At 34.3% G+C, this 23744-nt stretch overlaps 2 protein-coding genes across 4 annotated transcripts in view; one reads left to right on the top strand and one right to left on the bottom strand.

The window, feature by feature from the left end:
- Positions 1–1935: 1935 nt before the first annotated feature.
- Positions 1936–12428, top strand: LOC126889775 (GTP-binding protein 10). Its single transcript, XM_050658364.1, has 6 exons — positions 1936–2374; positions 3948–4165; positions 5597–5815; positions 7878–8116; positions 10191–10314; positions 12143–12428. The coding sequence occupies exons 1-6, from the start codon at positions 2247–2249 to the stop codon at positions 12376–12378; spliced, it is 1164 nt and encodes a 387-aa protein (XP_050514321.1). The 5' UTR covers positions 1936–2246; the 3' UTR covers positions 12379–12428.
- Positions 12429–13572: 1144 nt separating this feature from the next.
- The window catches only part of LOC126889774 (ATP-binding cassette sub-family C member 4-like), a 77440-nt gene continuing 67268 nt past the window's right edge, over positions 13573–23744 (bottom strand). For 2 of the 3 annotated variants that reach the window (XM_050658362.1, XM_050658361.1), the window contains exons 16-19: positions 21956–22257; positions 17158–17403; positions 16420–16580; positions 13573–13980 (exon numbers count right to left, since the gene is read on the bottom strand). In XM_050658362.1, the coding sequence (XP_050514319.1) occupies positions 13689–13980; positions 16420–16580; positions 17158–17403; positions 21956–22257 (1001 nt within the window). In that variant the 3' untranslated portion in view covers positions 13573–13688. Of the gene's footprint in view, positions 13981–16419; positions 16581–17153; positions 17404–21955; positions 22258–23744 lie in introns of those variants that run through there. The other variant, XM_050658363.1, reaches the window with a different exon arrangement.

The following is a 23744-nucleotide window of genomic DNA, read 5'->3' as shown; positions in this document are numbered from 1 at the left end:
AGCCACTGACACAAGCTAGTTTTATTGAGCAACGACTGCACCATTTAAGCTGTGAGCCACTGTAAAACACTTTTTTTATTATATAATAATTTCAATTTTGTTTAAAAATGAGATTTTCAAAATTTCACGCCTTAAAAACTCAATAACTTGGAAGTACAAATTTTTAAATCTTCTGTGTATTTAAACCATTTCAAACGACCCAAAAAGCGCTCGAACACTTATGACGGCACATCATTATATTTTATAATGACATTTATCGTATGTCATTGTAATAATATATAACGAGGCCCTTAGAACAAAAGGAGTGTACGTGATAAGTTTTGAGAAAACTTTTTTCAAAGTTCTTGACAAATTTAAAAATCTAGGTAGGTACTACTTAGCAATAGCATGTTTTCAATGACATGTCATTTTTGATCATGTTATTGTTAATTTGTGTAGAAAGTTTGAAGCTACTATGTTTAAAAAAAACTAGTTTTCAATCTAATAGCACCTAAAACAACACCAAAAAATGTCATTCTACATCTACCATACTGAAAACAATGGGAACCTTCTCTGGTAACACCTCCGAGGCTTCTACAATTCGCAAGCCATAGCGGATGCCGAGACTAAGGAAGATGAGGGAATTTTACAATTTATAATTCACGTCCCATCTGCTCAGCGCGGTAAAGTTCCAACGAGAATGGTTCCCTTCGTACTCCAATGGGAGTAAACATAAATCAAAAATAAATATCCATTTTCAATTTCGTTGCAACACGAAACTACAGCCGCATCATTATTCCAGTTCAATCAGAGAGTGCAGCAAGCACCTCTACCGGTTTCGAAACTTATTAGTCTCTCATCAGGAGGCACATATGCTGCTCTCTCTAACCCAACTAGGACAAACCCCGGCGTGCAGTCACGGATTGCAACGAACGAAATGGCAGGGATACCCTAGCGGCAACTGCTATCAAAAAACTAGTTTTCAATCTAATAGCACATAAAACAACACCAAAAAATGTCATTCTACATCCTACCAGACTGAAAACAATGGGAACCTTCTCTGGTAACACCTCCGAGGCTTCTACAATTTGCAAGCATTTTCTCGTTGGAACTTTACCGCGCTGAGCAGATGGGACGTGAATTATAAATTGTAAAATTCTCTCATCTTCCTTAGTCTCAGCATCCGTTATGGCTTGCAAATTGTAGAAGCCTCGGAGGTGTTACCAGAGAAGGTTCCCATTGTTTTCGGTCTGGTAGGATGTAGAATGACATTTTTTGGTGTTGTTTTATGTGCAATTAGATTGAAAACTAGTTTTTTGATAGCAGTTGCCGCTAGGGCATCCCTGCCATTTCGTTCGTTGCAATCCGTGACTGCACGCCGGGGTTTGTCCTAGTTGGGTCAGAGAGAGCAGCATATATGCCTCCTGATGAGAGACTAATAAGTTTCGAAACCGGTAGAGGTGCTTGCTGCACTCTCTGATTGAACTGGAATAATGATGCGGCTGTAGTTTCGTGTTGCAACGAAATTGAAAATGGTTATTCATTTTTTTTTCTACTATGTTTTCTATTTGTTTGGGAGACCATTTTTGTATTTAACCCAATTTCCTAAAAATTGTCACTTACTCCACTTGGGTTCTAGGCAACGGCGTAACCAGGATGATTCTAAGGGAGGGTTACAACTTCAAAATGGCTTGATTTGTCAACAACACATAATGGTGTTAAGCGTAGAAAGCTCAAAGTAGATCCCAATGGGGGGTTATAACCCCCAAAATCCCCATATGTCTTAACAAAAACACTCAAATATTAGTCAGAAATAGCAACTATCAAAATATTTATAAAACTGAGTGTCATAGTTAGTGCCAAACCTATTGAATTAATGGCGAGGACATCAAATACTATAATGATATGACGTCACGACCATTGAGGGCGCGTTTTGGGCTGCCTGCTATAATTTGAATTTTCTCTCGATTTTGATTGTCTTTAGGGGCCAAACGAAAGACAAAAAAACTTTTTTCTTTGATATATGTTTTAAATCATGTTCTGTTGTGATTTATAGCATTTTTTTCGAATTTAGAATTTGATCCAAGTTCCCTATTTTGAATTTCCTCGTTTATGACACATTCCAATAATTTGGCCAAAAGGCCATGCCAAACCTGATACACAAAAATGTTGCAAACTTCAGGTAAGTTATTGACTGTTCCTGTTCGACTGTTGTCAAATTTATAACCTCACTTTTTTAAATGAAAATGCTGTGCTGAATATTTAAAATGGTTCAATTAACTATTAAGCTATTGGGAAAAATTAAACAGGCAACTAGGAAATATCAACGGCTAGGTTTCAGAGACAATTTAAGAATCTATGTACAAGGTGGACCAGGTGGAAACGGGTATCCAAAGTAAGTCAACTGGATTTATTCTAAATACCTATATACCTAATATACTAAGGATTTCCACAGTATTCACCGTATTCCTTCAGTCAACCGTTCTCTCCAGTTCTTTCTGTTTTGCCAGTCCCATTCCCTGATTTATTCTTTCCATTGCTTCGTCCACTTCATCTCTGAAAGATCTTTGGGGTCTGCCTCTTTTCCTATCGGGCTCCACTCTATTATTTTATTTATCCAACGATTTTGGTCTGCTCTTCTGACATGTCCGTACCATGTTAATCTCTTCTGTTGGATGTAGTCTATGATATCTGAACTCATTCCCATTCTTTTCTTAATCTCTATGTTATTTATTCTAACTTTTCTTGTTACTTTGCAGCTTCTCCTTAGGAATTTCATCTCTGTTGCTCTTATTTTGTGTTTGGTTTTCTTATTTATTCTCCAATTTTCACACCCATAAGTGAGGATACTACTTCTTGTCATGGTATTATATATTCTTCTTTTTGTTTTTATGCTGATGTTCTTATGCAGTCTCTTGTGTGCCGTAGTCTATTTTCTATATCTTCTTCCATTGTTCCTTTGTTTGATATTATGAAACTTAAATACTTGTACCCTTTGATTTGTTTACTTTCATGTATCTCCATCTGTTTTGTTTCTGTATTCTCCTTTGTTGGGTAGTCAGTTTTCTTTAGGTTTATTTCCATCCCAATCTTTGTATACTCCCGTTCCAGTTTTCTCTCATAAAACTGAAGTCATTTTTGTCTTGTGCGATGACTGTTTGGTCGTCTGCAAAACTTAGGGTATATAGATATTCATTCCTTACTGGTACACCCATTCCTTCGCACTTTCTCTTCCAAGGTTTCAGGATATTTTCCAGGAATATTTTGAACAGGATAGGGGATGTGGAGCAGCCCTGTAGTAGTCCCTTTGTCATCCTAAATGAACTTCATATTCTATTGCCCGTTTTGATAGCTAATTTGTTGTTCTTGTAGAGCGCTTTTACTGCCTTTATTAATATTCATGGAACTTCAATGTCCTTCATTGCTTCCCATAGCTTGGTTCTAGGTATCGAATCATATGCCTTCTTAAGATCTACAAAAGCCAGATGGGTGGCCATCTATTTTTGGCCATTCTTGTTTCTATTAATTGTTCAACCATATAAATGTGATCTAAGCATGCTTTTCCCTCTGTGAAACCTACCTGGTCCTCTCCGATTTTCTCCTCTATATATGTTTCTAATTTTTCCTTCACGGTCTCTCCATATAGTCTGCCTATAGATGATGTAATGATGACTCGTCGATAGTTTTTGCCGTTTTTTCTGTTTCCTTTCTTTTATATTGATGTCATATATTTTAAGTCCATTTTGCCAGTAAGTCTTCTCCATTCAGTGCTGTCTCAAACATTTTGTGTATCATGCAGAATAGCTTTATTAGTCCATTTTTTATCAGGTCATTTAGAATTCCGCCTGGGCTCTCTGCTTTTTTGTTCTTTAGAGTTTTGATCATTCTTTTTATCTCAGCTAGGCTTAATTCGGTTTCACCATGTGTATAGATTGCCATTCTAAATATGTTCTGTCAAATGGTTTTAGGTTTGGTGGTTTAGGAGGCAAGGGAGGAGATGTTATTGCTGTAGGCAAAGAAAACATCACACTGGAACATGTCTTTAAATCAAATAAATCAAAAAGGTATATCGCAAAAGGAGGAAGACATTCCACACATAATTTTATAATAGGGCAGCCTGGGGAAGATATTAAATTTGATGTACCAGTAGGAGTTATACTAGACACTGAACTTGGTAAAAGATTAGGTAAATTAATTTATTATTAAGTTATTACTAAGTTATTCTTTTGTCAAATGAATGTAGATTAAACATTAATCGTTGGGCTGAAAAGTTTGTAAGCTATCATAGAATTTTTTTCTTGATAAAATTTGATTGCATTATTTAATATAGTAGTTACCTTTGAGAGCAATACAATGATTATAGCGGTCATACAACTTTTCAATACCATTTTTATAATACAATTTTTCTTTAGCCTCAAATAAGCCTCAGTTTCACCAATTACCTCTTCATTGGTGATAATTTCTTTCCAGCGAGCATTCTCTTGAGGTCAGCAAACAGGTAGTAGTTGCTGGGAGTCATATCTGGTGAACAGGGTGGCTGCAGAAGCAATTCAAAGCATAATTCATGAAATTTTGCCATCTTTTTCATTGATTTGTGACATGGTGCGTTATCTTGATGAAATAGTACTTTCTTCAAATGGGGTTTTTTTCATGATTTCGTCCTTTAAACGATCCAATAACGCAATCTATTAGTCACTGTTAATAGTTTTTCCCTTTTCAAGATAGTCAATGAATATTATACCATGCCCATCCCAAAATACTGATGTCATAACTTTGCCAACTCACTGCCCTTTTCCACGCTTTGGAGTCGGTTCATCACATGCCGTCCATTTAGCTGACTGTCAATTGAACTTTGATGTGAAATGATGGAGCCATGTTTCATACCTACTTACTTACTTACTTAAAACTCTTCTACCTTTCGGTGTGAGTTATTGCGGAGTTAGGTTCTCCGTCGTTTTCTTCCACATTTCCTTCTATCCATGGCCAATGCTTTTGTTTCCTCTAAATTTATTCCTCTTTTGTTGGTCGCTTCCCTCACTTCTTCTGTCCACGTCTTTCTTGGTCTTCCTCTCTTCTTTCTTCCCATATCTTTCTCTTCATGTATTTGTCTTACTATTTTTTCTTCTCCTCTTCTCAGTACATGTGCGAGCCATCTAAGTTGTCCTTGTTAGATTGTTGTTGTAACTGGGTGTATTTTAATTTTTTCTCTAAACATTTGATTTCTAATTTTATCTTTCCTTGTTTTTCCCTCTATTGTTCTCAAAAATCTCATTTCTGTGCTTATTAGTCTATTCTACTGTCTTTTTTTAATGCCCAAGATTCTGAGGCGGAGGTTTCATCCATGGATTGTAACATATTAACCCAAAAATTTGGTTTTATTACGTTTGAACAGCTTCAAGCACTTCTTAGAATCACCAATTCGATTTTGATCGATTGTGAGCATCTCGATTGTGTCAGAAAAAATTTGAGAGTCAGAAAAAATTGGAGGGAATATGATAAAATAGGAGAAAGTAAAAAATTGAGTTCAGTGACTGTATGGAGCAATTGATTGTATCGCTCTATTGCATGGAAATGGGTAAAATCACTAGTTTTATATAAAATCACATTCTTTTCTCAGGTGAAGTAAATAATGAGGGAGAAGAAATAATATTAGCCAAAGGAGGCACTGGAGGCCACAGTAAAAATGGTTTTTTGGGAACCAAAGGACAAGCCTACTCAGTAAAACTTGATTTGAAGCTAATTGCTGATATAGGACTAGTTGGATTTCCTAATGCTGGAAAGAGTACCTTACTAAAAGCTATTTCACATGCAAAACCTAGAATAGCCAACTATCCATGTAAGTTGTGAACAATGTTTTTATTTATTTCTAGCTTTCTGTGTCACAAATTGCTCATATTTCTTTACAAACTTGTATTGTTTATCTCTAATGTCCAGCACCCACAACGCAACTGTTTTAAAACTATGGTTGAAAACTAGTTTCATCTGCAATCGGTTTGCAACCAGTTTACAATCTAAATGAAACCTGTCTCCATCCAAGGAGCGACTGGTTCAATTAATTGGGTTATAATGTTTATTTTTTTTTATTAACGGGAGAAACTTTTTTTACAGTTTAATTTCAGATATAAATATAAAGAATCTCAAATTATTTCGAACAATAATCAAAACAAAACAATAAACAGCAACTACATAAAATGAGGACGTTTAGGTTGGAATTAATTCATTTTTTTACGAATGATTTTTTTTTATTATCATAATCGACGCTTTTTTAAATGAGAATAGGGGTCGTATGCTAGCTCATTTGAAAGGTAATTTAATTCAATCAGTAATATAAACATTAGGTACCATAATTATTTCCACAGGGTGTCCATTTTTTTTTAATTAAATTAATTGGGACAAAAAGAAGAATATATGTATTTTTTAAATTAAAAATACATTCTACTACTGTCAGAAAACAGAAAAAATGTTTATATTGTCCTTTTCATGATCATTTTTCATTGCGTAACAAATGATAGGAAAAAGGGTAAGTCCGTGATAATACACATTTATGACATTTATTCTAACATGACATTTTAGTTAAATCTGACAGTTGTCACATTTTATTTTCAATTTGGAATAAAAACAAATCAAATGTGTTTCTTGCATTTATAAAATGGTATTTTCTTTGATTTGTATAGTCTTATAAATTATACAGATTATATTTGTAATATTATTATCTAATTAAAAAAAAATATTTTTTTATTATGGCGCCATCTATCGACAACTAGAATAACTAGAATAAATGTTATAAAAATGTCACCGACGAAATGTAATCACCGATGTGCCTTTTTTTCTGTCACATACAATTTAATGCGTTAGAAAGAAATCGAAAAACTGTGACGCACTGAAAGATGATTATGAGAAATACTGTATGACAATTGATATTGCTTTTCGCTTAAATTAAATGTTCAAACTGCCAAGAGGCAAGTGGGTAACAGCTTTAACATTTAATTTAAACCAAAAACAATATTTATTTGTCAAATAAACAATTTGTCAATTTTTTTCTGTTTTCTGATAGCAGTAGGATGTTTTTTAAATTAAATAAATTATATACCTATATTCTTTTGTCTCAATTAATTTAATTCAAAAAGATTTTTTGAACACCTTGTATAAACAATTATGTTAATGTTTATTTTATGGAATAGAGAATTGATAACCTTTCAAATGAGCTAGCACACGACCCCTATTCTCATTTAAAAAATATCGATTACGTCATCCGCCCAGATAGATAATATCACTTGGATGATATATGCCAAAAAGTCATAATTTTAAAAAATTCCTGTAACTGGCTGTATACCATAAATCACAAAAATAAAAGCCTTATCTTGTAAAAGGTATATTTAAAATCCCTAAAAAAGGCGTTACATCTCAACAGAATGTTTTCGGAATCAATATTTCATCGTCAGTGTTAGCACAGGTCACATTACAAGTTTTGAGTCAGCAAGATATACAGATAAAACCCCTAAGTTGTTTTAAAATTGTTAAATTTACATTATATTATTAAATTTAAGGGATTTTAAAATATTCCCTGATTAACTCTCGGCATCACATGACATCAACCATATTGGTTGTAATATTTAAAGGTTGGACCTCACATGGCAGAGTTTAGATGAAAACTAAACTCAGTAGAATGTAAACTTCACAATTTTAAAACAACTTAAGGGTTTTTACCCGTATATCTTGGTGGCTCAAAACATGTAATGTGACCTGTGATAACACTGATGATGGAATATTGATTCCGAAAACGTTTTGTTGTGATATATCCGTTTTTAGGGATTTTAAATATACGTTTTACAAGATAAGGTTTTTATTATTTTCAAATTTCTTTAATATCATGTTTTAAACAAATAAAAATGTTTTAGTTACAACTGTAAAACCTAATGTAGGAATCTTAATGTATCCAGACCATCGACAGATATCCATGGCTGACTTACCAGGTCTTATAGAAGGTGCTCACCTTAATAAGGGAATGGGACATCAATTTCTTAAACATATTGAAAGAACGAAATTAATTCTTATGGTGGTTGACATTAATGGATTTCAATTAAGTCCTCAGTACCCCCATAGAAGTTGTTTAGAAACTGTGATGCTTTTAATTAAGGTAATGCTTTTCAGATTCAATATTTTAAATCAACATAGCGGATTGCAATGATTTTAACATTGAATTTATTTAGTTTTGATTTTAATTTATTTACACTTGTTTTTAATTTATTTATTCTTAATAACAAAACCGTACAGACAATATCGATTTATTATTTAGATTGACTATAAAGTCTAGGCATCTATTTAAATACACTCCGACTCTTTTCTCGAATTCTTCAGACCTTGTTTGGAATAAATAGAATCGCTGTATACTGACATGGTGACGTCTTTAGTAAATACCAGCTTCTGGTAGAAATCTCTTGAGGGGTGTGGAAGCCAACGACCGGTTTGGTATGCATGTGTATCGTTAATCATCAATGTAACTTCGGGAGATAGTATCATACCTTTTTTAGTAAGGTCTGCGAAACTTTGGCAATAGTGGTAATCTTTGGCATTATCTAAGATCAATATTTTGACAATTATACTCATAGTCGCGCTAAATGGAAGCAATAGAAACCAATTTTGTTATTAGTAAATATTATAGGTATTTGCACGAAATAATAATAATAAATAATAATTTCGTTGTGAATCGAAACAAGAGCCGTCTTATTTTATTTAGTTCATAGAGCGCCAAAGGCACTCTAACTTTATATACTCCCATTAGAATTAGAAATATTTTTATTACTTTTATTATTTTTATTAAATTAAAATATACTTACCTACCTAAATATAACTAAAACTCTCAATTAACAATAATCTATTTTTTCAAATAGGCCAACAACTTCGTTCTATTACACAAAAATATGATAAATTAACTATAAATAAACACTACTTTTCTATGAAACAACATTAACGAATTCTTAAAATAATACACTACTGCACTGAACAGATATCGATAAAGATAACAGAACAGATAAGAGAAAATCTGACGCAGGTTTGTCAAAATGACAGTGACAATTTCTCTATGTTGCCTAATTAATTATTAGGTATAATATGTTCGATTTCTTGTTAGAAATAAAAAATTTTAGTTGGTCCAAAATGACACAAAATCTAGGCATGGGATAAAAAAGTTTATTTGAAGAAAGTTTATTTTTTGTTCTTAATGGCGGTACAGGCTCGTTTTTTTAATATTGTATTTAATTACAGAGTAATTTCCACATACTAATATATTTCTCAAATTAGGCTCTGTACCGCCTATGTGTGCCAAATATCTCGACAAAATATTCAAAATTACAGCCGCAATCTTGGACCGCATTTGTTGCTACCTGTTGATCGCTACTACAGCCTCTTAAATGTGGGTGGTTAGTGTCAGTCTAGGTAAGAACACTGAATCATTTTTTTTTCGTATCTCATCATATTTTTTTCGTATCCCTTATCTCCGTTACACGGAGAAAAATGCAGATCTAAGAAAATTTAAATATGCGCTCTATAATTTGATCTTTTTTTTTTTCCCAAAATCAGGCGTTTTACATAGAAGTTTCTGGCATAGAAATAGCACTAAAATAAAAGGTATTGTAATAGGAAAACGATGTATTTAAATTCTGGCGGACTCACTGATCATTTTTTCTTAAAATAAATGAGGGATCAATATTTTCGTATCTAAACAGTGTTCATTTAAAGGTAAAGCACTACAAAAAGTGTTCTGAGCATTATACTCTTAAAATCTACCATTTTTCTCTTATTTCAAATTGAATGCACAAATTTGAGCATTCACAAAAAATGTCGCCTTTCACCTACCATATCTCGCTTTGTATTGCAACTAGACGATTTCTGAAAAAACGAATCTCTTTGTTTTTTCATAAGCTAGAAAATGTTTCCGACACTTTTTTTCGTTAGATGCATAGTTTTGAAGTTATTCGAAAAAAACCGTCCGAAAAGGTGTCATTTTTTAATGAAACGGCAAATTTTCAATATACAACACTAATAATTATTGAGTAAAAATAGTACTCAGTAAAAGAGTATTTCTGTCCTCTAACGACCGGGGCTATTTTGACCAAAAAATTTCTACCCTCGAGAAGGGGTGGGAACCACATCCAAGGTAAACGCATATTTTGGTATAGGGTAGTGCATTGACTGGACTATTATTCTTTTAGGAATTGGAAATGTATAACGAAACTTTGCTATCAAAACCGGCGATGATGGTTATAAATAAAATGGATACTGAAGGGGCAGTTGAAAAATTCCAGGAAATAAAAGAACAGCTTAAACATTTAGAAGGTACGAAAATGTTTTTTCTTATTTGGCCAATGGGCAATTATTTATTGTTTATCAAGTTTGTAAAGCTTAAATGTACCAACAATCTTCCGGATATTTGCAGTGGAGTCAGAAACTACATTACTTTTGCTTTTTAAGGGGGGGGGGGGGGTATGGTTTGAAATCAACATTTTAAGCACTTTTGGTGATGATTTTTTTTTAAATCATGGTAGAATTATTTTATTTTTGAATTACATACAGTAGGAAAAATGAAAGAATACTCATGCGTCATCGATGATATGCATCATCATCATTCTCTTTGCCTTATCCCTATGCGGGGTCGGCTTCCCTAATTGCATTTCTCCACACAATTCTGTCTTGGGTCATATCAATGTTAATCCCCTTTACCAACATGTCCTGCCTTATCGCCTCCCCCCAGGTCTTCTTTGGTCTTCCTCTCCTACTTCTTCCAGGAATCTGCACTTCAGCTATTCTTCGTATTGGGTGATTAACGTCTCGACGTTGAACATGACCAAACCATCTTAACCTATGCTCTCTCATTTTGGCATCAATGGTGCCACACCTAGACTTCCCCTAATATACTCATTTCTAATTTTATCCTTCTTTGTCACTCCACTCATCCATCTAAGCATTCTCATTTCCGCCACATGCATTCGTTGTTCCTCTTTCTTTTTCACTGCCCAACATTCAGTTCCGTACATCATAGCCGGTCTTATGGCTGTTTTATAGAATTTTCCCTTCAGCTTCATTGGAATTTTTCTGTCACACAACACACCACTCGCTTCTTTCCACTTCATCCATCCAGCCCTAATTCTACTGCATGCATCTCCATATATTTCTCCATTACTCTGTAGTACCGATCCTAGGTACTTAAAACTATTGCTTTTCACAATCATTTCACCATCCAAAGATACCATTTTATTTGTAGTAGCTCCATCTTTAAATGAACATTCCAAATACTCTGTTTTTGTCCTACTAAGTTTTAAACCTTTTTCCTCCAGAGCTTGTCTCCACTGTTCCAGTTTTTGTTCTAGGTCTCTTTCACTATTTCCTACTAACACGACATCATCAGCATACATTAAGCACCATGGAATGTTACCCTGTAGTTTCGTTGTTATCATCGATGATATGCATACGAATCAAATAAAAAATTTCTAGTCAAAACAACGTCTAAACTAAGTTAATACTATAAAAAAAAACGGATGTGTTTTTGGTATCACACTCGGAAGTCAAAATAACGAAAGCTTTTGTAAACAAAAGGGTAAAAATCAGCATATTTATTAATGTTAAAAAAAAATAAGCATAAAACAAAAAATATCTTGACATCGTTACCTCAGGAAATGTCTAAAGAAAATCTTTGCAAAATTTCAAGTGGATTGGTCAAGTTGTTTTTGAGTTACAATGTCCACCGCCTTTGAAAACAACAGTTTTGAGAAAAACGCGTTTAAAGTTTTGACAACTTTTATGTCAAGTTTAGTTTATCTGTCAAATGCTAAAGTGATGCACACCGAAATATGTTTTTGAATCGCGGAGTAATTTACACTAGAGAAGGAGAACATATGTTCATCGTTTTTCACTACGCTCAAGCGCGCTGGCGCGAACCTGCTTCGAAGAGAGTCGAAGGTAGGGATGTTCAACATGCTGTATTTCCGGTTATTTAGCTCCGTTCAATCTGACATTTTCAGAGAGCATTTTTTCTTGAAGTTATATACTTTCATAAAATCGACCCCCCTGCCCCTAAATTATTATTAGTATCTATCCATTACTCAACCGGTTCAGTATTGGATACAACTACTAAAATTTTATTTTATTGTATTAAATACTATTTTAGGTTTCTTTAGCAACTATCCAGATAATATGAGGCCTGCTAACAATCTCAAATTTAGCCAAATAATTCCCGTATCAGCAAAAGAAAATCCAGAGGATATAGATTATGTAAAGGAAAGGTTAAGAAAAATGTTAGATGTAATTGCCGAAAAGGAGGAAAAGGATGAAGGCGGTAAATCAGAAGATGATGTAGACAATATTCGTGCTACGTTAAAAGAAAAAGGACCTGCACTTATGTAGTTATTAAATATAAATTGTGTAATAAACGTTTTAATAAAATTCTGAAGCTATTTCTTTGTGGCATCTTAAGCAATTTACTATTTTACTTGGGAAATAAGCCACAATTTAAGTTGGAAAATAGATTTAATTGACGTTTCGACTTCCACTTCGGAAATCGTTATCGAAATATTAATAAATTAAACAAATTTTGTTTATGTTGCTTGGTAAAAATTTTTTCCAATAATTTAATTTAATCTGACTAATTTAATTGACAATTCAGACATACACATTTAACAATTATATTGCCAATATTTATGAGTTGCGTTCCGGGGACGACTTTATTGGAAGATATTTCATTCGATTACATGAAATTTGTCTTGAAAAAGACAACCACATGCAATGATGACAGTAAGATTATCGTGTTAGTGATTCCATACAAAACCACGAGGAAAACGCAGGGAAATACCTCACGATACTATCCCGACATGGTAAGTATTTGGTCTTACATTCAGTTTACTCTCAAAATTAATGCCAAACTCTGATTTTTATGTGTGTTGTTTTAAAATATAAATATTGATAATACATAAATCTATAAATAATAATAAAATATACATGATGTATGCTCGATATGTTATTGACTTACTAATCGTGGTATTTTCTTTCTATGAATTTCCTCTTTTAATATAGGCAACCATATCCTACTGCATTTAACATAATTAGAGTCGCTTCTTTGATTTTTATCTTTCTATCATCTGATTCTTTCAGGACTAAATGTACTCGGGTTTTGCTACTTGATTATTATTTGAGACCTTCATATACCTACTTAGTTTTATTAGTATTAACGTGTAGCCCCATTCTTTTTGCTGCTGTTTCCAATGCCGTGAACGATTGAACCAGGCCTGCCTTTCTTCGTGCTGATATCAATGTCTGCATACGCTAGTATTTGTACACTCCTATTAATAATGGTCCCTCTTGTTGCTATTCCAGATTCTCTAATAGCTTTTTCTAGGGCAATGTTGAATAGAAGGCACAATAGGTTATTTTTACCATTGTTTTTTGGGTCTTCGTATGAGTCGCTTGGTGTTGGGCTTCTGTGTCTTCGCCCATTTCGCCATACGTTCCAAAAATACATAAATATACAAAAAAAAAAAGAAATTGGAGAAATCAGGCGTATTGAGCAAGAAAAATAACAAGAAGAGGAAAAATAACAAAAAATGTTTTTTGTACACTTTTTATTTATAGAAATCGAAAAATAATTTTCATCTTACTATAAATTTGTAAATAATCGTATAAAGCTTGTATCAATAAAAAAAGATTTTAATAAATTCGACTTAATCGTCATCGACAATAACTTCTGGCGACGTGTGTTTTTTATAATAATCCTCCTTAGCAATATCTCTTAACTTATTTGCCATTGGTGGTCCAGCATCTTTCAGAAACTTAGCAAAATACCCATCTGAATTCTGTAATAGTCGGTAGGCGTGATCGAATTCTACAGCTTGGCCGGCATCCATGACAAGAACTCGATCAGAATCCATAATAGTGTTCAATCGATGTGCAACAGTTAGTACTGTACAATCTCTAAATCTCTCACGAATTGTTTTTTGGATCAGAGCATCAGTTCTAAAATAAATATGTATGCATTAGGTTCTTGTTTATCTGTAATTTTGAGGTCTATATCTACAATAAAAATTAGAAGCGTCCAACCAAGATTCAATCAGGTTTAAGCACTTAGAATGCGTCTGCTATTCGGAATAATGCAAGTTCGGAACAGCGACACCTGGTTTCATAGCTCGGCAACATTTTTAACACTTTTAATTATTATATTGGCCAATTATATTAGTCCTGGTTACTGGATAATTGTCAAGGCCATAGCCCAAAAAAGAATAAGAAGAAAAAGTAAGATTGGGTTATGTTATTAAAAGGTAAACATTGTACTACAAGCAAAATACCATTAATTAAATTCACCTTAATAATTGTAATCATATCAATATTGTGGAGCAACATATAATTTTTACAATTTATAACACATCATTTGCGAAATCCCATTTTCGTCAATGACAGTAGGTATGAAATATACGTCAATTTGACAATTTCAATTAACAATATGAATTATTTAAGAAATATATTTTAAGAAAGTTGCAAGATTTGTCCGCTATACGCGCACGATCGTTTCTCGTATCCCCTCCAAGTACTTGCACACAGCGAACAGTATGTATCAGGCCATATATGGGTACTTGAATGATCTAGGCGGCTAAAAGTCGATTTTTTAAAACAATAAATACGTCTACGAAAATAACTGAGGTACAGGACCGACCCTTCCGAATATAGTTCCTTTGACTATTCATGAAGCAAGCCGAATGTTCTCTCTCTCTCTCTCTCTCTCTCTCTCTCTGTCTCTCTCTCTCTCTCTCTCTCTCTCTGTCTCTCTCTCTCTCTCTCTCTCTCTCTCTCTCTCTCTCTCTCTCTCTCTCTCTCTCTCTCTCTCTCTCTCTCTATCTCTCTCTGTCTCTCATGGTCACCAATGGGCACATCAATGCACCTATATTGTATAAATATAATATTATTATAAACCAAAAGCATTACAGAGCAACCATTTGCAAGAAGAAGAGAACGTAATGCCAGTAACTAGAGGAAGTAATCAAAGAAATCAAGTATAATTTAAACCCGAGAAAAGCTCCTAGCTTTGATTTAATAACAGGACAAATATTAAAACAGCTCTCAAGAAAAGGAATTGTCAAGTTGACCTATTTAATTAATGCTGCGATCAGATTAAAATATGTTACCTCATTGTGGAAAGTGGCGGAAATAGTAATGATACCAAAACCAGGCAAACCACCACATATAACCTCTTCCTGTAGACCAATATCACTGCTATCCACAATGTCTAAATTATTTGAAAAACTTCTCAGAAGATTGCAACCAATTATATTAAACAAAAAATTAATTCCAAATTACCAGTTTGGCTTTAGACAGAAACACTCAACTATAGACCAACTCCACAGAGTCACCGATATTATATAAAATAGAGGAAAGAAAAGTTTGTTCAGCTTTATTCTTAGATGTTGCCTATACATTTGACAGAGTTTGGCATGAAGGACTATTTCATAAATTAGAGACTATTCTTCCAAAATCACACACAGACATAATTAAATCGTACTTAACTGATAGATATTTCAGAATCAAGCAAGATGAGGCTTATTCTGAACTTACAGAAATAAAAGCCGGAGTCCCCCAGGGTAGCGTATTGGGCCCGGTCCTATATCTCCTTTATATATGTGATCTACCAGAATTCGATAACTACTGTTTAGCTACCTTTGCCGACGACACCGCCATATTAGCAGTAGACTAACATGTTACAGAAATACCAGATAGTAAACAGCTTTGTAGGTCTCGGGTCTACTATAACTAACGATGGTAACTGTGAAGCAGAAGTTCAGAGACGTATTGGCATGGCAAAAAATGCGATGAGTCGCCTAACTAAAGTTTGGAAAGACAGATCATCTCTCAAAATATCAAGATGAGACTGGTGAATGCCCTTGTATTCTCAATATTTCTATACGGGGCAGACACTAACATTCTTCGCGCACGCGATAGCCAAACAACTGATGCCTTTTAAGATGTGGTGCTGGAGAAGAATGCTGCGCATATCTTGGACAGCTCATAGGACAAGCGTTTCCATTCTAAACCAACTCGAGATTAAAAAAAGGCTGTCCACAATATGTCTGCAACGAATTCTGAAATTCTTCGGTCAAGTGGTTCGCAGAGGTGATGATAGTTTGGAGAGATTAATTGTTTCTGAAAACGTTCCAGGAAAAAGATCAAGAGGACGATCACCAACTAGATGGTCCGACCAAATTAAGATTTCAGCTGAAAACTCTTTCTGCGAAGCTCTTAGCGCAGCTGAAGATAGAGACAAATGGAAAAAAATTGTTAGGAATATTGGACGAAATCACGATCCTCAGTAATGGGGAAACGACAAGAGATAGAGAATCAAAGAATAAGAAACCAAAAATTTCTCTGTGGAATGTAAATGAGAGTTTATTAAAAAATGCTACTCACTGCGGATCCACGTTTGCTGTAGCTTCATCCATGACAAGAATTTTATTATTTCGTACTATGGCTCTTGCAAGACATATGAGTTGTCTTTGTCCTGCGCTAAAATTGGAACCTCCTTCACTAACAGGTTGATTTAGATCTGTAACAACCCCTTTAAGTTCCACCTACAATTAAAATTAATTTAATTTAATTAATAAACATTGTAAAGAAAAAGACGGTTTATGCTTCCTTTCGATTCAGAAGGATGCACAATCCCTAGACAACTGTTTCTGTCTTACAGACTTCCTCAGTAGAGCTAGCGTGCACCCCTCTGAAGAATAACAAAGCCAAACCATCTATTTATGTGGGACGCAATCAGCGACATCTCTTAAATAAAAATGAAAGTCTCAGATACAGAATCCACCATTATAATAAAATTAAAATGGTAAATAATTATTTGAAGCTGAAAACTTATATTGTTGGAAATTCTTTCTGGTACATCCTTAATATGTGATTTTTACAATTTATAAGACAACAGACGACGAATATAGAAAACGAAAACGACTCAATATCATGGCTGCGGAATTTGAGAACATGGTTTAAGAAAACCTCAATGCAACTGTTTCGAGCCGCAGTGAGCAATGTTATGATTGCCAATATGATTTCCAACATCCGAAACGGATAGGAACCAGAAGAAGAAGAATCAATTCTATAACAAAGATTGTACTTAGTGAACAAGTGCTTAAAAAAATACTAACATACATTTTCCAACGCTTTCCATAGAATTTCATCGCTATGCTTTTCGAAGGGATCTAAATTGTAACCGACCGAAGCTGAAAACAAAACGGGATCTTGAGGAATAATAGAAATATTTGTCCTCAAATCATGTAGTCCTATTCCTCCAGTTTCTATATCATCGATAATAATTTCACCATCGACCGGTGCTAAGCGGAACAATGAAGCAATTAGGGTGGATTTTCCGGCACCAGTTCTACCTACAATGCCAACCTAAAAGAAAAAATTTATATACTTGATGTTATCTTTATACAGGTGAACGTACACAAATATTTGGGGGAAGGGAACAAAACCTCCATAAAATTTTTGTGGGGTGCACAAATTTCACTGTTATTTTTTAAAGATGTTTCTGTCATAAGAATATCACATGTCCATTTTCAATAAAAAATATCTAATAGTTTTCGATATATTGGAATAAATCGATTTTCAGTTTGCAACGTCAAAGGGCTGTAACTAGAGATTGCAATTGCTGCATCTAGCAATCCAGCTGGATCTAGTAGATCCAGTGCTGGATCCAGCACTTGTTTTCACATGCTGGATCCAGCAGCGCGGATCCGCAAACGTGTCAAATTCGAAATAAGTTACTTAATATCTTCATTAGCCTCTTTATTCAAAGCCGTGAGTTGGCAACAGTAGCTCAATATGCTGGAAAGTTTCTATAGCTTAAAAGTTTGCATCGATAAAGCGTTGATTTACATTGATTCTGCGATAAAATTCTCTGCAGGTGAGTGGTCAATAATCAATGAGTTAATCGCCACTTTTAACCGGCTGTAGAAGCTCTTTACAGAATAGATTCCACTTTGATAACGGCCGACACAACCATAAAATTTGTCTTAGACAAACTAAAATAGTCAGGACTTTAGCCTTAATGCCGATCTATTGGAAGCACTACGCAACAGAATCACGGAACGACGTCTCTATGAGATTACAGGTACATTAGTGTATTTACAAAATCAAAAACAGTATAACGAAGGACTAAACAATCCTGGTTACTTCCCCATGCCGAAAAAGAATGCAATGCGACAAGAGATGAAAAATTTGTTGATTCGTATAAATAAACAAGTAACTGTGGAACCAATGCAAGAGATAATGGAAGAAGATGGGCCAACTAATCCGGAGCCTGTGAATTTTATTTTGGAACAAGAACTTGAGATTGAATTGAAACGAGAAAGAAAAAACATTTATAGCCAAAAAACTGATTCTCAAAAAGATTACGAAAAGATTTTGGAAAAGGATAAAATATGGCGGTTTATGAGCCCGAAGGAGTGAAAGGCGATTTGGTCTATGACTATTTGATGACCTTAAAACCGACCAGCACAGAGGCAGGAAGGGATTTCTCCGCAACCGGCTATTGGGACCGTGCAAGTTCGGAAAAGCGACACCTATTTCTACGCTCTGAACTTTTATTCGCACTTTTAATTATATTGGCCAATCATATGGTCCTGGTTACTCAATAATTGTCAAGGCCATAGTCCAAAAAAAATAATAAGAAGAAAAAATAAGATTTAGGTTGTGTTATTCAAACATAAACAATTGTGTGTAGTAAATAAAATTAGTTATTAAAATGCAGTATTGCAAGCAAAATACAATTAATTAAATTTACCTTTATATAATAATTGCATATCATATCAATATTGTGAAGCAATATATAATTTTTCTCCTTAAATGACAATAGGTATGAAATGTATGTCAATTTGACAATTTCAGTTGACAATATGAATTATTTAAGAAAGTTGCAATATTTCTCCGCTATTCGCGCACGATCGTTTCGCGTATCCCTTCCAAGTACTTGCACACCGCGAATATGTGCAGTTCTGTACGAAGTAGGTTAGGCCTATGTTTTTAAGGTATCACATAAAACTAAATAATTTATGTTTCTGTTGTTTAGAAATTTAGCATACAGACAAAAAAACATTAAAATCATGTTTTTATTTTGATTACACATTTTGTTGGATCCAGCTGGATTCAGGCCAATCTGCTGCATTGCAATCCCTAGCTGTAACTTTCTTTATTTATTATTATAAATAAAAAAAAATAATTTAAAAATAAATTGCTGTAAATTTTTTTCTTTTTTCAGTATCGCTTCCAAGAAATTCTTGTGAGGCAGTTTATGATTTCATTTTACGGATTTTCATTATTTGATTATACAGTTATTCGCTATTATGTATGTATATATTCGCTACTTTGAAACATCGGACCGAAACAAATCTTTAATTAATACAAAGCAAACGAATGTGATTTTTTGGAAAGAAAAAAATGATAAGCAGTTCAAATTTGTTATCAATCTAACAAGGATTAAACACAAAAAATATAAAAATTTTCCCAATTGTCAATGCGCTGATTTAGGAGTCTTTAAAAAAGAATTATTTTGCTCTCCTGAAAAGTACCACTTTTCACATTCGATAGTTGGAAATGGCAGGGACGACATAAATACATATTTATAATACATACAGGGACGACATAAATATAGGAGACATAATATATACATGGACGACATAAATATATATAAAACACAGCGTAGCAAGCTAGATTACGGATCAATAGTCTACAGTTCAGCTAAAAATAGTTTATTAAAGCAATTGGACATCATACAAAATACCGCATTAAGGCTTGCACTTGGAGCCTACAGGACCAGTCCAGTAAAGAGTCTGTATGTAGAAGTTGATGAACCACCTCTTTCAATTAGAAGAAACAGACTAAGCCTACAATATGCAGCTAAAATTGGAGCAAACTCTAATATCCCTGCTTACTCCTACACATTTTCTGACAATTTTCATTTAATTTTTGAACAAAAACCCTTTCTTTCTGCATCATTTAGTAAAAGAATCACAGGTTTCAATTTTCCGAAAGTTATTTCCAATGAAATAAACTACCCTCCTCCTTGGATCATAAAAATCACCAAATGGAATACAAATCTTCTACTGTATCCTAAAGCTGATACTTTATCACATACAGTGCTAGTCAAAAGTCCGTACCCCCCCTCGTATCTTTTGAACGGTTATACATATAATAGTGAAATTTGGAGGGAGGAAATAAACGGACGTACGCTTCTTAACTAGTCATGACAGGTGACGTAATAGTGACAGATGACGTTACAGAGCCACTGTGACAGATAATTTTAAATGGGACCTTATGGCAAGTGATACTTCATTTGAAAGGTATTGAAAATACCTATTCAGTCATACTAATTTTTTTGGGTTTAAGTTGATTTTGATTTTGGTGAATAAATGAAATAAATATAACATTGTAGTTTCGCATTTAATTATTAAAAATTCAAATGTCCGCCCATGGTTATTTTGTCAAAAAAGTTGACATTTTTCAGCTCTCTAGTAGTTTTTACGTCAACATCAACCTTTTTGACAAGTAACCATAGGCGGAGGTTTGAATTTTTATTAATTAAATGCGAAACTACAGTTTTATATTATTTTATTTATTCATCCAAATGAGCTTAAACTGAAACAAAATTATTATAGCTGAATGGGTATTTTCAATACCTATCAAACGAGGTATCGCTTACCATAGGGTACCATTTAAAATTATCTGTCACAGTGGCGCTGTAAAGTCATCTGTCACTTTTACGTCACCTGTCATGACTAGTTAAGAAGCCTACGTCCGTTCATTTCCTTCCTTAAAATTTCACTATTATAAGTATAACCGTTCAAAAGATACGAGGGGGGGTACGGACTTTTGACTAGCACTGTATAATTCTACAACGGTTTCAAGAGATTAAAGACAAGTACAAAAGGTATTACCAAATATATACAGATGCGTCAAAAACTTCTGAAATGGAAACGGTAGGCGCAGCTTTCGTTGACGAAACAATTAAACATCAGTTCCAGCTACCTAAGGAGTACTCCATATATTCCGCCGAATTGTATGCCATATCTAAAACCCTACAACATATATATCAAAGCAGCCCAAATTGGAAGCAGTCATTTTCACAGATTCTTTAAGCGCAGTATAAGGAATATTAAGGGTTTACCCAAACCACCCAATACTATGCCAAATTAAAATTGATCTAGAAGAACTTTACAGTAAGAATAAACGGGTAAAATTTGTTTGGATTCCATCCCATGCAGACATAATAGGTAATGAAAAAGCTGATCGGGAAGCTAAAGAACCCTGCTATACGAATAGAACAGATAAAGAGCTCCTAGAAATTCCTCATTCCGACATTCAAAACACCATCAAAGAATTTTCAATGAGAATATGGCTCGAAAGATGGAAAAAACTTGACGACAACAAACTACAACGCATCAACCCAAATTTGTCACCAAAAGGGATAATGCCACAAAAACGACGAGATCAAGTCATACAACACCGCTTGAGAATATGACATACCAGGTTAGCCCACGAGTACCTAATGAAGAAAGAACAACAAAAACTGCTATGTTTGTGATATTCCTCTGACAATCGAACACATTATTGTTAGTTGTCCACTCTATCACCTGGAACGACTTCAAAGTGATTTACCAAGTGATCTGAAAAGTGCTGTGAACTATAGTAAATGTGATAAAATGACTAAGTTTCTAAAATAACTAAATTGTACAATCTAATATAAAAATAAGCTTAAGTTTTTAATTGTAATTAGTTGTTATAAGCAAACATCTGATTTTATGTACAACTCTTCCCCGTCAATAACCTTTCATGGTTGACGCGGTTTACTTAATAAAAAAAAACATATTTATAAAAAACAGCAATTATATTATTTTATTTATAATTTTAATTTAGATACATGTATAAATACTTTACATCTAACACCTACCTTTTCTCCAGACTTAATGTCTATACTTAAATCTCTTAGGGAGGGTGTCATGTTGAGCGCGTATCTTAAGAAAGTATTCTTAAAAATAATCTTCCCCTTATTAGGCCAGTCTCGGGGAGGTTTTTTAGCAGGCAGTGATTCAAATACACCATCCTTTTCTAATTTGGTATACTGTAAAATTCGTTCGACGCTTATCATATGACTGGCTACTTCCACGCTCTGGCGTATACCCATTTGTACCATACCAGTTAAGATGTAGCTGTGGGAAATGGCTAAACCTACGTTTCCACTCAACGTATTCTCTAAAAACCAAGGAAGATAGATAATAACCTATAAAAACATCCAGATGTATACTGTCTCCACAATTATTTCGTTGGGGAGAGTCGGCTAATGGTGCGCGTCGGATAATTCTGCGCATCAATGTTTCTAATCTCCTATTTAATAAAATTGCAAAAACTATCTGTCGCGCCGTCTATTAGCAACTGTCCGATCTATCCCACACAAACGAACGTCGAGAGATACTTTACCGGTTGGCAGTTATCGTTTACATGTTTTCGCGTGGTATGTTATTGTTTTTGTGTCTGAGAAAATAAGCGCTAAGTTTTTTTCTTGATAGAAATATAATTTAAAAAGTACATAAACACGTTATTTATTTACCATTTTAGATATTGGTATAGTTATTTATAGTTAGTTTTGCCCGATTCTTGTTAGTTTTTATCAAATTTTGTATTATATGGTGAAGTGAAAGGTCGTCTAATGGTGCGCACTGCGCACCTCCATTAAATAAAATTATCATCATCATAAATGGTGCTACAGCCCTATGAAAGAGCCTCGACATTCCCAAGTCTATTACGCCAATCAGTCCTATCCACTGCCAACCGTTGCCAGTTTACTGCGCCTATTTTTCTCCCATCCTCATCTACACCATCCTTCCATCTAAGTTTTGGCCTACCACTATTTCTACTTTCCACAGGTTGTGACATAAGGATTCCTCTAGGAGGATTGTTCTGCTGTGATTTTGCTAGATGTCCTGCCCATTTTAGTCTTCCTATTCTTATAACAGATACTGCGTCTTTACCACCAAATATATGTTTATATATGTATGGTATACCTAGTAGTTGTACCTCCTTTTCCAAACACCATTTTCACAGATGACACCGAATATTCCTCTCAGGATCCTTCGTTCAAATATAAGCAGAAGGTTTTAATCTGCCTTGGAGGTGGCCCATGTCTCCGATGTCAACACTGGTTGTATAAGGGTTTTGTATATGGTTATTTTTGTTTTTTGGTTTAAGTTTCTGTTTCACATATGTCTACTCAGTCCAAAATATCATTTGTTTTCGAGGATTATCCTTCGCTCGATTTCTTCTGTCATGACGTTCTTCGTGATCAGAGAGCCTAAGTATGTGAATTTGTCCACCGCTTCAAAGGTAGAGTTATCAACCGTGAATTGGTGACCGATGTTTCTGGGTCTATTGTTGGGCGTTGAAAACATCTTAGTTTTCTCCTCGTTTACTTGCAGGCCCATATTTTTTTAGGCATTTGAGAAGGTGGTATACATTGCTTCTAGCTTGCGTGTTGTGCGGGCAACTAGGTCCACATCATCTGTATATGCCAAAATTTGGGATGGTTTATTAAAAATATTTCCTATGTTTCTATTCGGGCATCTCTGACCGCCTTTTCCAGAGCTATGTTGAAAAGGAGACACGCCAGCGCATCTCCCTGTCGCAGCCCAACATGCGTTTCAAACGCCTGCGATTGTTCGCCCTGTATGTCGACTTTCCAAACA

This window comes from Diabrotica virgifera, chromosome 8, assembly GCF_917563875.1.
Source record: "Diabrotica virgifera virgifera chromosome 8, PGI_DIABVI_V3a".
Lineage (NCBI taxonomy): Eukaryota > Metazoa > Arthropoda > Insecta > Coleoptera > Chrysomelidae > Diabrotica > Diabrotica virgifera.
Note: the sequence above shows the minus strand (reverse complement) of the source record. Positions and strands in the feature narration are given on the sequence as shown.

Excerpts from the sequence above, each read along its gene's own strand:
- LOC126889775 (XM_050658364.1), top strand. The coding sequence starts at position 2,247 with ATGGTTCAATTAACTATTAAGCTATTGGGAAAAATTAAACAGGCAACT. Across the intron at positions 2,375-3,947 it reads GGTGGAAACGGGTATCCAAA|GTTTGGTGGTTTAGGAGGCA; the intron begins GTAAGTCAACTG and ends AAATGGTTTTAG. Across the intron at positions 5,816-7,877 it reads TAGAATAGCCAACTATCCAT|TTACAACTGTAAAACCTAAT; the intron begins GTAAGTTGTGAA and ends AAAATGTTTTAG.